Raw genomic sequence first — 15,657 nt, 5'->3', positions numbered from 1 at the left:
GCTTTTATGCTGTTTTTTTTTTATTAACTCTAGTTTAAAGCAATTGGATGGACTAAAACCTTACAAATATTTTACAAAAGACTTTTAAATGTCTCTCAATAATATTTTACAGTTTTGAAAGTCACTACAAAATAACAAACAAGGCAAATCCCATTTTGACAAGACAGCATTTGGTTTACATTTTTTTCTTTTTTGGTCTACATTATTTAATTGCAATTAAAACAAAAAATTATAAATGTAAGCCTAATTACAACAATACAAAAAACTATACCTGAATCCTCGGAACTTAAAGAGATGATTTTTTCTGGTCACTCTTTGGCCTGTAGTTTTTAGTTTATTCCGTCAGGCCTGACCAGTGTATGAAAAAAATCACAATAATCATTAAAAAAAAAAAAAAAGTCAATTCTTGCGTGCATGCTCTACCTCATTTTGACTAGGACAACTTTACTCTTTCCAGATTCTTGGACCATTCAAATTCATAGGTGTTTTCTGCCTCCGGAATGATACTGTATGCAGTATCTCTTTTTGTTTAAGCACCTCGCTGGCTAACCTATCCATGTCTTACCACATCAGGGACTTGTGATGCCTCTTCTAAACCTTATTCGTTCTTCAAACTTCAGCTGAAGGCCTACCTCCTTCCTACATACTCCAGTCAATAGTATGCACTTTTCATTCTCCACTATTTTGGCACAAATCATTTGGCGCTCGGCACTTACTTCATGAAGCACAACGTGTGCCTTCTTTAGCGTGTTTCTCCTGTTTCTATAGGCAGTCTAAGAAAAACGCTTGGTGGTAAGAGCAGGCGGTGTCACTGTCCGTGGTCCTGAAACATGACTGCGTGCTAAGGTTCTTCTTAAGCCAATATCCGGTGACTGGTAAAACTGGTAAAGTGGTGGGGACAAGAAAAAAGAAAACCAAAAAGATATTGGAAGAGAAAGATAGAGGCATGGACAGAGGTATCCCTCTCCAGTCTTTCCCCGGAGAGAATTAAAAATACTAAGGTTTTATGTAATTTTCAAACAATTGCAGACGCGAACTTGGGAACAAAAGGAGGGATGCAAAAATATCAATGGCTTAGCCATTGATGAAGGAGAATTTAAAAAATGCGTGCACTAAGTGACATAAAGCCATCCAAATGTCGGCATGAACACATGCACTGATGCTAGTGATCCAGGATACCAAACAGCGTGTTGTGAACGTAGCCTCTGTTGTGTCATACAAAACTTCCTATAGATTTTGTTTTTCTCTCTTGATTTAAAACAAAGCAAAATTGTCACTTGGCACAGTGGCAGAACAAAGATGACTGTAACTTATGTTTCTCATTTGATGTAGCTGTGTACCTTTTTCACTGTTAGCACCTCTGTAACAGTTACATTCCAGCAACATCAAGTCCTAGCTGCGGATGGCTGGCGGCGCAAACACTCCCTGCCTTAGCTATGTAAGTTCCCCAACTAGAGTATAACCTCTGAGAGGACGAACATTTTTGGATATCTCAAAATGCGTAAGTACAGTGTCTGGTACAAACTAGGGGCTCAGAAATATCCATTGAATCAAGAAAAGAATCACAATGCCTTCCAGGGAGAAAATATTCAACAAAGGCTTGTTAAATGAGCAAATATTCCATTTGTTTTAACAATTCCATCCTCTTCTAGGTTCTTTCAAAGTCCAAATCTCCCTCCCTCTCCCCTTGGGACTCCAGATCCCAACAAACCTCCCTTCCGCGGCAGTCACTACCTTTGCCGCACTCTGGCCCTGCCCTCCTCCTGCCACGTGTCGGACCCCTGCTGGGCTGGCCCTCCTTTCCTACTCTGCGACACCCCTATCCCCCCTGCCCCTATCCTGCCCGCTCCCGCACCCGGTCCCTCTCCCCCGGCCGCGAGGCTCGGGCGATTCAGCTCCAGGTCCCCGCCCGCAAGGTAACGCGGTTGTCATGGACACTGCACTTGCGCCCTACGGCGTTGCCCCTTCGCCGCTGTCCCCTCCCCCCACCTGCGGCGCCGAGCCGGCCGCGCCTCCAGAGCTCCGCCCCACACCGCCCCGCCCTTTCGGGCGCTCCCCAGGCCGCGCGCGCCCGCGGCCCCCCTACCCCCCCTCCCTCGATGCCGGGTGCCTTTCCAGGCGCCGCGGAACCACGGTGACCGCGGGGGCGCGCGAGCGAGCAGCGGCCGCGCATGCGCACTGGCTACCTCCCCTAGCGGCGATCCGGGCCGCTGCCGCTCGCGCTTGGGCAGGACGCGGGGCGGGCGGGGGGGAGGGGGGAGCGGCTTCGCTTCCAGCCCCGAGTGAGGCGGAGACCCGGGCGGGCGGGCAGAGCAGGCGGCACCGCACCTCGGCCAGAGGCGGCTGCAGCAGCTGCTGCCCTTGTCCCTGCCGCCGCCTCTCCAGTCCCTTCTGTGATTACCACTCCAGCTGCTGGGAACGGGCGAGAAAGAGGAGGAGGCGAGAAACTCCCACCGACCCACAGAGGTGAGTCCCGGGCAGAGCATCCTCCATCCTTGCCTGCCTCCCTCCCTCCCTACCTCCCTCCCATCCTCTCCATCCTCCCCCCTCCCGGCTCCCCAACCCTCCCTCCCTCATCCTTCCCAACATCCCTCTCTCCTCTCCCCTCCTTTCTCCCTTCCAGCCTTTCTTTCATCCCTTTCTTCCTCTCTCCCAGCCCCACTTCCTTCCCACCCTTTCTTTCTTCCCCGTCTTCCTTGCAGCCACTCGCGCTAGAGCACAGCTCTGCATCCCTTTCCTCTTGTCTCCATCTCTTTTTCCCCCTTTCTTACCTCTTCCCCGGTGGGAGGGTGGGAACATCCCTTCCCTGCTACAACTGTCCGGATTCAGGGGTTCCAGAAAATTGGGTACATATACTGAGAGACACACTCTGAAACAGCGGATGCCCTGCAGGTTCCTGAATTTTTAGGATGAAGGGTCAAGTTGGGTAGAGTACTGGGAACTGGAGGGAGAAGAGGATCGAGGAAGAGTCTATGGATTTGTGCTGTATTAGGGTGGGGGTGGGGAGGGTTGTCACTTGGACATGTTGCCAACAGCCCCCATACCCCTCTTCAGCAGTTTCTTTTCTTCTTCTGGGAATTACATATTCCCAGTGTGTGTCTCACCAATTTAAAATCCAGCTTTCCCTGCTTTGATTGTCTCCGTGAGAAACCACAACGAAAGAGGAGAAGAGAGGAAAGGAACAAGAGAGAAAAAGGGGAGGGGAGAGGAAGGGAGGTGGCAGTGTAAGCTTCTGTTCTTTTCCCCTAGGCCTCTTTGGATTGTCATTTTCAAACCACCCGCCTCATATTTGGCTTGGAATTGAACCCGTGTGTCCTTGGTCCTGTCACTACCTACTTCAAAGGCAGAAACTCTCTAAACTTTAATGCCTGTGCACCACAGCATTATTTATGGAATGTTTTGCTCAGCATGCAAAATACCAAGATAGAGAGGTTTGGGAAAATAGGGAGCAGAAGGGTGGAAGAGATGTACTTTTGTTCATCATGGGTTAACTTCTCAAGTAGGATAATGGTTAGACAGTTTTGGAGAAATGAGGTTATACTCCACAGACTTGTAAATATACCATTTAGATGGCATTAGCTGCATTATAGCCTTTAAGAGACACCCTTACCCATTTTCACCCACCTCATAGGAACCCTCAAGATGTTTGAAGAGAAACATACTGTGTGATTCTGTTTGTGGCTTACACCAATGGAAAAGTTAAATTAGCTTCAGAACCATTGTTAATAATTTAAAATTGCTGTTGGTTTTACATCACTTATTTTCACAGAATGCTATAATTTACCTTGCACTCTTTAGCTTGCATTCTAACCCCTTATATTATACATATTATTGGCAATTTGGCAATTCTTTCTGTTAGCATTGCTGCTGTAAAGTTTATTTATACATGGCGGGACAGCCATGCCTCAGAATGTTTAGTGTATTTATCATCTCAGAAGGGTCCAACAGTGTAAGTATAAATCAGAAATGGATATTTTGAAGCCTATATTTTGTCCTATTTATATTCTCCTAAAACGACAGACCAAAACACCTTAATATCTTTAGAATGGCTGTGTTTTGTGTTTAAAGAGTATGTGTGAGGGACCCAAATTAATGGTGGATTAATTGAAGTTGCCAGTAAGACACTATGCTGTGGAACACATTATTGATTTTTTTCTTTTCATTTAAATTATTATATGACAATAGTGCAATATGCAGTTTTGCATTTTATGGGAGTGTAAAGCAGGAGTTGAGATGAAGAGAATTGCCTTCCTAAGTGATTGAGTGCTGATTTGATGAAGAGCTGATAGTTAATCACCTGAGTCAGTGCTGGGGAAGTGTGTAATATTAGGAGTGATGGACTCCTTCAACTCCCTGTGGTAGGAATGCAATTCCATTAATGGCTTGGCTGACTCTTCAACCATATAGCTAAAGCTTGGTTGAATTACCAGTGTTACCAACATCCTGATGCAGATTGCAGTCAACCCTGTGTGTATTGGAATGCTTGCATTACTTAATAGTGAACTTGTAGATAGGAGTGTTTTCCTTGTTGGTGTTCCTTTCCCTAGAATACCATGAAACAAGTGAAAGACTGTCATGTTAATTATATATGAGCATAATAAGTTAGTTTTGTCCAAATTTCTTTCAAAAGACTTTTCCCCTCCCAGTATCTCTGCTATTCTTTGTGGGGCTTCAGAGTTGTGAATGAGGGGAGGTGGCAGCCCCTCTGTGGGCTTTGCTCTTTCTCTGTTGCAGTTTTTCTGCAGAGTGATGTGGGTGTATGCCCCAGTTTTTGATACTGTGCTTAGTATAGAAACACAGGTACTTTTCATATGCCTCTTTTGTAAACATTAGTCCACTGAATGGAAACAAAGCATGCCAAGTTATTAAAGAACTAGAAAGCAAAATAACATTTTGTTTACAGCAAAATTTTAAGAGACGTGAGTACAATTAATAAAATGTGCATTTTAGAAGAGCAACTAGTGTCTTTGAAAAGCAGCTCGCCTCCTTGACTGTAATCCAGTTTGCAGATAAAGACTGACTTCCTCTGAAGAATTTCATTTCTAGAGGCTTCTGCCTTTAGTTGACTGGACTTTTAAAAATACATGATAGAATAAAGAACCAATAGAACATCTTATGGACCCCTGTAAAACGTATTCTGGATATATTCTCTGTGTCTCCCTCCCTCAGAGCTCTTAATACCTGCCTAACCCTAGGCTGAGCGGTGTGAGGTATTCCAAGGAAGTAGAAAGAAGTAAAAAACACTGTCTTTGACCTCAGCTTACAGTCTAGTTGAGGAGAACAGGCATTTGCATGAGGTCCTATTTCACAGTGGCAAAGAACAAGATCTTTGGAGAGAGCTTTAGATGTCAGTACAGGCTCTAGTTCTTAGGAGTATCGTGTCCTTGTGTACAATTTAAATCTCTTTTTTTTCATCTATAAAATCAAAATTGTAGGGGACTGATACATGGACTTGCTTTAAAGGTTAAATGTGTTTAGCACAGTACTTGATACAAACAAAACATATATTAAGTAATCATTATTATAATTAGGAGAAATAGTTTAAACACATTCCAAGACCATATATGATTATGTACTAAAAAGACAGAAGCGCAAGTAAGTACTAGAGGAATTGTGAAGAAGACGGGTGTCTGTGTAGCTGGGAAAATGTTATATTCGGTAGTAGCAGTGGAGCTTGGACAGAGACTCCTATGAAGGATTTCATGCAGGGTGGGCACCACAGCTGGAACAAAAGCAGAGAGGGAGGAAAAGGCATTGTGTGTTTGAATTACATTAGGGAAACTATTTACTGGAAGATTTGGCATGCAGGTGAGGGTATTGAAAGGTAGAGTGCATACAGTCAGAGTAATTATACTATCACTGAGTTAAGACAACTTCTAGTGTGGGATCCATTTCATCACATAGAAGGTTCAGCTACCCCTGGAGGTAGTTTCAGTTCTTTATCTCACCTAAAGCCCCATCCCAAGACATGGAATCCATGATCGGTGTCATAGTGAGGACCCAAAATATTCTTAGGTCTTTTCTTTTAACTTCAAGGCAGAGGAAAAACTTGACCGTTGCTGAACAATAAAGATTTAATATTATGGTTACTATAACTCTCCCTTGTGTTTCCTTATCCCATGAATATTCCAGAACTATATCTCGTAGTATAATAACTAAAATTATTTTATTTTGACCTATATGAAACCAGTACTTGTTAGGATAATTGTATTTCCAGGGGCTTATTTTATTTTATTTTTTTCACTTCATGGTTGACTTTTCCTAATTACAAAAGCCCCTTTTCATAGGCGTCCAAGATTATTAATAAATTCTAAATGGATGATGCTCTTTCAGTTTTGTGGCTGTGAGACTAATATGTGATGAGGATAGAGAGTCTAGCAGGGAACTTGCATGGAGCAGGTTAAATATACGCTCTGTGGGGAGTGACAGATGCTCACTGGCTACATCTGTTGGCACACTTTTGTTTTTAGTTGAGGTTCGTAAACTATTTTGAAAAATTTATCCATAAAATCTTTATCCAACAGCATGAGGGATATGAATTGAATTATTTTATTCAAAAATGGATTTCCAGAAAATTTTACCCACAAGTTTGAAGTATCGGTATTTATTATGCTCGTGTTTAACTCATTTTAATAGACACAATTTCATTGTTTTCTCCAAAATAGTAAAATGTTTCTCATATATTTCTGTTTTGTAGTTCAAATAATATACAAGATTGTCCTCCTAAATATTATCTTAAGATATATTAGTCATAAGCACAAATATATTTCTAAAAGCTAATGTAAATATACTTCTAAAAACTAACAGACCATAGAGTATAGTAGTTTTATTTTCTATATTGAGATCTTTCTTAATTGATGTTTTAAAAATTCAGCAGATGTAAATAAAACATTTTCGGATATATTACTACTAGTTAGCTTTATATTATGCTACCAGAGATTTTTGACACATTTTACTTTTGACATTTTTGTTTTCCTTACAAGTGAATTTTTATCTCAGAGCTGAATTCTAACTCAACCATAAATTTGCATTATATACCTCTTTGAAATTATTACTTGTAACACGTTGTACAAAACATAGTGATAGTCTAACTTTAGAGACCTTAATTTTCTAGGGCTTTACTACTGAACACTATTTTATTTTTCCTTTTTATTAATAGGCCTTATCTGTGTACATAACTATTAGACTATTCCATTTCAGGTATTAGGAAAACTTGCTTTAACAGGAGTGAAAAAAACAGGTATGTTCCCCATACATGAGGGTAGTAACCAAACAGGGAGGTGGAGTAAGGATGAGACAGAATGAATTAATTTCATTTTCTCTTTTGAGCTGAAGGATGTATAACTACCTGTTTAATTAGGGGTTTTGTATATTTTTGCTGTGACGTCTACTATAATCTATATTTTAGTTGTTTCAAAGTAAATTTTATATGTAAATTTCAATGAACAGTTTTTAAAACTAGAGCATGAATAAAAAAACTAATGTAAATCATATGTTGATTTTTCAATATCTTGCTACTTGTGGACATCTGGCTATTTTGTTTGTTAGGCAGTTTTGAGGGAAGGCAGGTAATATATTTATGGGACATATTGAGATGGAGGTACATTAAATAAGATCCTAACTTGCTGCAGTGTTTCTACATTAAATGAGTGGACATGCCACAGGGCTAGAGATTACAAAGTCCTTGAGTTGTATATGGTCTCAAGGGCCACAGAGCCATAGTAGAAAATTAATAGAAAGCTTCTGAGATGTTCATATTGTGCAAATTGAGTTTATGTTGTTCGTTGTGTATCTGCAGTAAATCCAGTATCTTTTTTTATGGCCCCTTGATGTTTTGGAAGGAAAGCCAAGGACTCTTGATGGAGCTATGTCAGTTGCTCTTCCACATCTCACCCAGAAACCACACAGACTCCAGAAATCTCCAGAGGATCTGATGTTCCCATGTTTTATTTGTAAGCATTCGGTGAAAATTCAGTCTTCCCAGTTTATCTTAAATTCACAGGGCCTGAAGCAGTTGCTAAATATCATCAGTCTATCTCTCAGTGAGGAAGTAGCAGTGTCCTTTAACTACTTTAGAAATAGCTAATTAATTGTACTCAATTGTTTCCAGGAAAGGGTATCCTACAATTCTTTAGAGTTTACCACTTCATTCTGTTTCTTCAGGCATTGATAATTTCCAGAGTAATTTCACAAAATATGTTGTTGTTGTCGTTTTTCTAATGTGTAGAAGTAGCATAAAGAAGTGTATACAAGACTCAAATTTCCTGAGGAAGCCCGGGCACAGTGGCTCACACCTGTAATCCCAGCGCTTTGGGAGGCTGAGGCTGGCATATCACCTGAGGCCAGGAGTTTGAGACCAGCCTGGCCAATATGATGAAACCCTGTCACTACTAAAAATACAAAAATTAGCTGGGCATGGTGACAGGCGACTGTAATCTCAGTTATTTGGGAGGCTGAGGCAGGAGAATCGCTCGAACCCAGGAGGCAGAGGCTGCAGTGAGCCGAAATGGTGCCACTGTACTTCAGCCTGGGCAACAGAACAAGACTCCGTCTCAAAAAAAAAAAAAAGTCTTGGGGAAAAATAAATCTGTATCTAAATTCATCTCTTTACTGCACTTATGCTTTTCATGTATTTTTTTAATTATGTTACCTAGCATGAATTCATTCAACAGGTATTTTTTTGAAAATACCTGCTCTGTGCAGAGCATTGAGCTAGAGATTATGATTTTATAAGCACACTGAGCCAAGGCAACTGGATTCCTGTCCAGGTTTTCAGCCAGCTAATTAATTTGTTATGTGACTAAGTAAGCCTCAAACTCTCCAACCCTTATTTATTTTATCTGTCTTTTGAGTGACTTAGACTTACATCTAGCTATAACATTCTATAATTCTATATCTCAATTTTCCTTAAAATTTCAAGGCAAAATGGTTTATTTTCATTGTGTTCCATTTGTTTTTTCTTTCTTTTGAAACATAAACTTCTGCTGCATAAGAAAAAAAAAAAAAAAAAAAAAAACTTCACCTTCAGTGGCATATGCTTTCCCTTTCCCAATAAAATTGCAAATTTAGCTTCATGGTCTCTGGGCAAACTGAGGGACTAAGTAACCTGTCTTTTCTTATCTCTCCATCCTTCCCTCTCTTTCATTTTGAAATTTCTTCCTAAATTGAAGGTACAAATCAGTTGCTGCCACTATTTAGGGACTCTCCCAGTGTGTGATTGGCTTGTTTTGGCCATGCCAATGTTTGTGAAAGACTATATGGCATTTATGCATTTAGAATGAAGTAATGTTTATTTAAGAAATTATATATACTTTAAGATTAATGTTTCTGCCCCAGGCATAGCAAAGCCTTGCTTATCCCCTAAATTCTATTTCAGAGGACCTGGTGGTCACCAGTCTTCCTACCAATCCAGCTCCAAATTCCCATTAAAATTCTTTTAGTAAAATTTTGGGCATATGTTTTATACAATAAGTGTACCCATTTTAAGTGAATACTTTGTGGTTGATTGACAAACACACCTGTGTAACTGTCAGTGTGATCAAGATACAGAATATATCTGTTACCCTAAAAACTTCTCTTCTGACGAATCTGCTTTCTATCTCTATAGATTCGTTTTTCCTATTCTAGAAATTGATATAGGTTGAATCACAGAATATGTACTCATTTTTATATTCCTTTTTTCGTTGAGTATAATGTTTGTGGGATCAATCTATGATTTTGAGTATATAAACTTCTAGAAGAAAATTTAGGAGATAATCTGTGATTTTGGATTAGGCAAAGATCCCTTCGGAACCAAAAAGCACTAATCATAAAATTTAAAAGAAAAGATGTATTAGACTTTATCAAAGTTGAAGAAAGAAGTTTTGCTCTTCAAAAGACAAAAGATTTGTTAGAACTACATATCTCTCTCTGGATACTTGACAAAGGACTTTATCTAGACGATGTATAGAACTCTTGCAACTCAATAAGGAGACAGGCAATCCGTCTAAAAAATGAACAAAATATGTGCAGAGATATTTCACACAAGAAAATATACAAATATCTAACAAGCACATGAAAAGGTGTTTAACTCTATAATTCACCAAAATAATTAAATTTAAAACCACAATGTGATACCACTATCCCAACACTAAAATGACTAAATTATAAAGACTGGCAATACCAAGTTTTGGAGAGAATGTGAAGCAACTATGATACTCATACATTGCTGGTGGGAATGTAATACTTTGGGAAACAGTTTGGCAGTTTCTCTTAATGTTAAAAATACTCTTACCATACAATCCAGAAATTCCACTCCCAGGTGAAATGAAAACATATATACAAGGACTTTTGCATGAAAATTAATAACAGCTTACTCATAATAGCTTCAAACTAAAAACCGCCAAAATATCTATCACATTCCTATTTGAAAGTTACTCCTTTGAGATAGAGAACAAAGCTGCTGACATATATATATATATATATATATATATATGTGTGTGTGTGTGTGTGTGTGTGTGTGTATATATATGTATATTTATATAACTTTTAAGGTGCAATATTTAATATGTTACCTGGCAGCAGAGGAAGGGGAATACATTGGAAAAGATTTCTAAAAGTGACAAGAAATGCAGAGGATGGGAGACCTGGGCTTAGTTTCTACTTTCTGCATTTCTCCTGTCTGTGCTCAGTCTGTGTGTTGACCGCTTTCTCAGCCAGTGCTTTGATCACTTTTTTAGTTCCTAGTACACCGTCATGCAGCAGCAGTGTCTAGTCCTGCAGAAGGAGGAGGTATTTGCAAAAAACCCTCCTGCAGACTTCTCTCTTATGTCACTGGCCAACACTGAATCACATGAGCATTCCCAATCTAGTAAATGGCAAGGAGAATGGGTATACCATGAATGACAGGCTTAGACTAAATCAGGATTTATCGGCTGGGACTACATATGGGATTAGCATTCACTGGGTGGAGAAGGTTAGGGTATTGATGAACAGAGTAGCAATTCTTCTAATAAGGAAGGGGTAAATGATTGTTGGGTAAGTAAGCAGCAGTGTTTATTACAATTTGATATAGAGGCCTGCCTTGTTCTCAGGTTTTGGCAAGAGGTTGAAGCATAAACCTGAGATTGTGGTCACAACTTTTTATTGTGAGAGAGTGTATGCAGAAACAGGTAATGGAGGGCAATGTAGCACAAGAAGGAGAAAATTTAGATCCTAGCCCAGAGCGTGAACTGGAGGGGGAGGGAATCTGGACCCAAGGGAACAATTTAAAGTGGGCAAGCATAAAAATAGTGACAAGCAAAGCCAAGCACACTGGGGCCAATGGAGTTGGGACAGGAAGTAAAAGTCAGTGCTGGCAGTAGTCTGGAATCCAGGCAGGCAAATTCGATTGCAGTTTGCCCATCTGTGAAATCAGGACCTCAGGCAAGAAGATTTTCATGTTTTGCTTGTTAAGGCAGAAGCCAAAACAGTAATTATTTTCTACTTTTTTTCCTGAGGTGTTCTCAACCACTCTAGATTCTGTCTTAAGGATAGGAGCCGCATCTTCCATTTTTCTAGTATTTTCCTGTTTCATGGCTGGGCCCACAGTAATTCCTTCATAAATGCTTGTTGATTGAACCAAGTCTCTGAGCTCGCTCCATCTTCAAACAGATCCTCAGATTTCTGGTCATATGTAACAGCCATTTATCAAATGCTTTCCTTCAAGTTATGGAAACCACTGTTTTGGGGGATACAGTCCTGGAGCCATACATGAGTTAAGATACAGTGCCTTGTCTCATAAGTTGACAGTCTAGTAGGGGCTATGAGTACCTGAACAGTTTAATACCAGACAGAATGATCGACTGTGTCCTGCAGTGTGGTACTGATGCCACAGTAGCGTGGGGCAAAAATCCAGGCTGACACAGAATCAGCAACTTTGCTTCAGCAATGGGTGGGAATAAGATTGTGGAGTGGGGAGGTGACCTTGTATTAGTACTTTCAGATTCAGTCCTGTCTTGGTCTGGGAACTGGGACAGGGCTGGCCTGGCAGGGAGGTGGGATCAATGAGCACAGCAGTGGGAGAGGTGGAGAAATCACATTCAGGAGAACTAAAGCTGGGACACTGATAGCTACTCAGTAGGTAGCTGAAAAGTGAGACTAGAGTGAAGGGGAGAGGCTGGGAGTACAGAAATATTTTGGCATTATCTATACAGAGGTATCTCAAGAATCCAATAACAGAAGATACATTGTTTCTAAAAGAACATGTTTTGTCTTTTGCACTTACAGTAATAAATGCCCATTGTAGAACATCTAGAAAATAACAAGAAAAAGAGTCTGGAAGATAAAAATCACTGCAGTCCAACTATTCAGTGAACATTTGGTGAATTTCTCCCCCCAACATGAGTATATCTGAGTTTATCATATAGTGAGGGTGTTTTTAAGCACAGCTGAGATAGTAGGTATATATAAATTTGTATATTATTTTCAACTAAATACATTTAAGTGTTTCCTGCCGTTATAAAAATTCTTCCTCTACATTAGTTTTTGGGTAACATTGCATTTTTTTGGAATTTAAGTATTCAATTTTTGGCTGTCTACAGAGATAAAATGTCTGGGTTGATCTGCCTTAAATATGGGCTGTGGCATGGGCAGAAGATTGATTTTGGGGGCCCCAGGAGACTGTTTCAAAATAATAGAGGTCAAGGTTCGTGTAGCTGTGTATATACATATAATTTTTTTTCTTAAATGGTGACATGATGTTCTGTACTTTATTTTCACTTTACATGTAGTTTAGAGAGATCTCCACACTGGTACAAAAATATATACGCCATTGCTTTTTAACTCTTGCCTATTATTTTATGGTGTGGTTGTACCATGGTTTATTTAATCCTTGTTTCCATGTACATTCAGTTTGTTTATGCTATTATGCTATTTCAAACAGTGCTAAGGTGAACATTCTTATACAGGTTTATTTTCTACATGTACAAATGTATTTTTTAAAGGTAAACTCATAAATGCAATTGTTGAGTCATAAGGTGTGTGAATTTTAAATTTTAATAGTGCCAAATTGCTCTTCCAATTGTTAGTACCTTCCACCAACAATATGAAAGTGCATATTTCTTTACCCTTTTCCAATACATGATAATTTTAAACTTGTAAAAGTTTACCAATGAATAGGTAAGAAGAATACTTCTTTTTTATATAAATTTGTTTCCCAGATTTCTAGAGGTTGATTATCTTTTCATTTGCTTTTTGTCTAATGGCCTAATGTTTTGTCTTTGCTGTGATGAGTGTGTTCATGTTTTCCAAGTTTTTTTGCATGAGTTAGTTATCTCATTTTTTAATTTAAGGACTTAATTATATTCTCTGGGTATAGATAATTTTTTTTGTTATTCCTGAATTAATGATATACTATTAAAACTACTATTATGATTTCCAGTAGGTGATGGTTTTTTCTCCCAGTTTCATCTCTATTTTTACATCTTTATTTTCAGAAGAATATGATAATCGGGTTATCAATTTTAAAACAACACTGTATTTTAGTTAGTATTATATTTAATTTAAGATAATTTTGAGGGAGAAGTGACAACTCTCAATTCATAATCTTCCCATTCACATGTCTCTTTATTTATTCAAGTCTTTTTTGTGTCCTTCAGTAACATAAATAGCCTTCTTTATAGAAGGAAATATTTCTCATTTTGTGTTATTACTATCTTGTATGAGTTTTTGTTGCTGTTGGGAAAGGGATTTTATTCTTTAATATTTCCTAATAGGTTATTGCTGATGTAGAAATTATTCTTTTTGATTTTTACATTTGGTTTTGTCTCCTGTCACCTTGTTGAAATACTTATTGGTTCAAAAAATGTGCCCTTGTGTTTTTCTTATCAATTTGTGTTACCTCTTTTGTATGTTAAGATAAGAGTTCATAGTTTAAAAACACACATACACATACACACACACACACCACTTGCAAGGCTTATTTACATGAAAATGGTAAAATATAATACTCATACTTTTTATTTTAGTGTCTTATAATTTTAAACAATTTTGTTTTCTTCTACCTTAGATTTAGTGTGAATTGAGGCACTCTTCAGGTTGGAAATACACTGTCTATACTGTGCTCCAAACACACCTTTTTTGCTTTTAAAATTATTCTCAATATCTCTCTTTTCCATGGTAACCTAAGTATATTTATACCAATATCAGTACATTTGTGAATCTTTCCCTTTGGAATAAGCATAGTGTGTACATGAATTTCATATACTCACTTCCAGAAATTTACTTGGCATTTTTATAGATGTTTCTCAGTATTCCATGGTGTTTTTTTGTATGCCATTCAAAGGCATGGGCCATGTCTTTTCTATATCTTGGGTAGAGTTGAGTGAATAATGATCTAGTGATGGTGACAATATGTTTGATTATGCTAATGCCTGTGATAGTAAACTTTTTTATTTATCTAAGTGACTTTATTCTTTGGATATCTGATTTTTAAAATATTTTATCATCATTTGCATATTGAAGCTGTTGTGCTAATACAAGACCTTCATTCCACATCCAGCATTGTTTGTTAGAAATGTGTCCGTTTTGATACAATAGCCAATACAGTAGCACTAAGAAGCTTTTACAGTCGTTTTCCAGTTGTTACCCAGAATTTTACGTTTTGGCAGTAAGATCTTCTTATTCAAACTCGAGAGGAAGCTTAACTTGGGTAGTATTTTCATGATTTTTCAAATCAGGAAAATGGTTATTTTGAATGAAAACCTTTCACTGATTATGCAAATTGAGAAAATAGGCTAATTGCCTTGAATTGTAATTGTTCATCTGGTCTAGTCTTTGTGCATGCATATCAGTATTGATTTATCATTAATGAACCCATCACCTTAAAACCCTGTGATCCATTCTGTTAGGTTGGTGCAAAAGTAATTGCTGTTTTTTCCATTAAAGGTAATGGCAAGATTGCTTTTACATTACATTATTACATTACATTATTAAAAGTAATGGCAAAAACCTCAATTACTTTCATACCAACCTAATAAGTTAGTTTAAGTAGATGATATAATTTTTACTGTTGAAAACAGGCATTTCGCTTTGTAGAGTATTGACTGTGTATGTGAAAATAGTAGCAAGTGGTAAGTCATGCTTAATATATTGCAAGAGACTTTTATTAGTGCTGAATCACTGAATCTAGTTTAAAAATCTGGTTAGCTGTCTTTTCTTAAAGAATTATACCATAAAAATGAGTTAAAGTAATACTAAGATAAGTTTGAATAAAACTATCAGTTAACAACATGTAGCTGTTTTCTGTTCTAGTTTGCTTGAATAATTTGAGATGCTTCTGTCTATTTGATGAAATTTTCGTGATGACTGGTTGCCTTTGGAAATAATTTTTTGTTTGCTGTTGCTGTTATGAATAGCTGCCCTCTTAAATCCAGGTGTATACATTTTATTGTTGCTCATTTTATCTTACAGTTGCAGAGTTGTTCTTAACCAAGGCAAGTTAATACCATATGAAATAAATACTCCTTTTTGAGTATGAATTTAAAATATTTTATATCAAACTTATAAGTGGCATTATAAAATGTTTCAACTGGTATGCTAACTTTAAATAGCTTTTATTTTTATACTTTATTATAATTATAAAACAATCTATACTGTTACTATTTGTCTTTCACTCCAGAAAATGCAAATCCTTAGTGA

General features: G+C 38.1%; 1 protein-coding gene across 4 annotated transcripts in view; it reads left to right on the top strand.

Annotated features, from left to right (window-relative positions):
* Window positions 1-2,197: 2,197 nt before the first annotated feature.
* Window positions 2,198-15,657, top strand: part of CTNNA2 (catenin alpha 2) — a 1,154,891-nt gene continuing 1,141,431 nt past the window's right edge. For 3 of the 4 annotated variants that reach the window (XM_030921682.1, XM_030921679.1, XM_030921677.1), the window contains exon 1: window positions 2,198-2,466. Coding sequence is in view for 1 of the 4 variants with exons in the window: in XM_030921678.1 (XP_030777538.1) it covers window positions 12,568-12,664 (97 nt within the window). In the remaining 3 variants the exon portion in view is untranslated. Of the gene's footprint in view, window positions 2,467-12,543; window positions 12,665-15,657 lie in introns of those variants that run through there. The other variant, XM_030921678.1, reaches the window with a different exon arrangement.

Source organism: Rhinopithecus roxellana, chromosome 17 (assembly GCF_007565055.1).
Source record: "Rhinopithecus roxellana isolate Shanxi Qingling chromosome 17, ASM756505v1, whole genome shotgun sequence".
NCBI classification, from domain to species: Eukaryota; Metazoa; Chordata; class Mammalia; order Primates; family Cercopithecidae; genus Rhinopithecus; species Rhinopithecus roxellana.
This window is presented reverse-complemented; position numbering and strand designations above follow the sequence as displayed.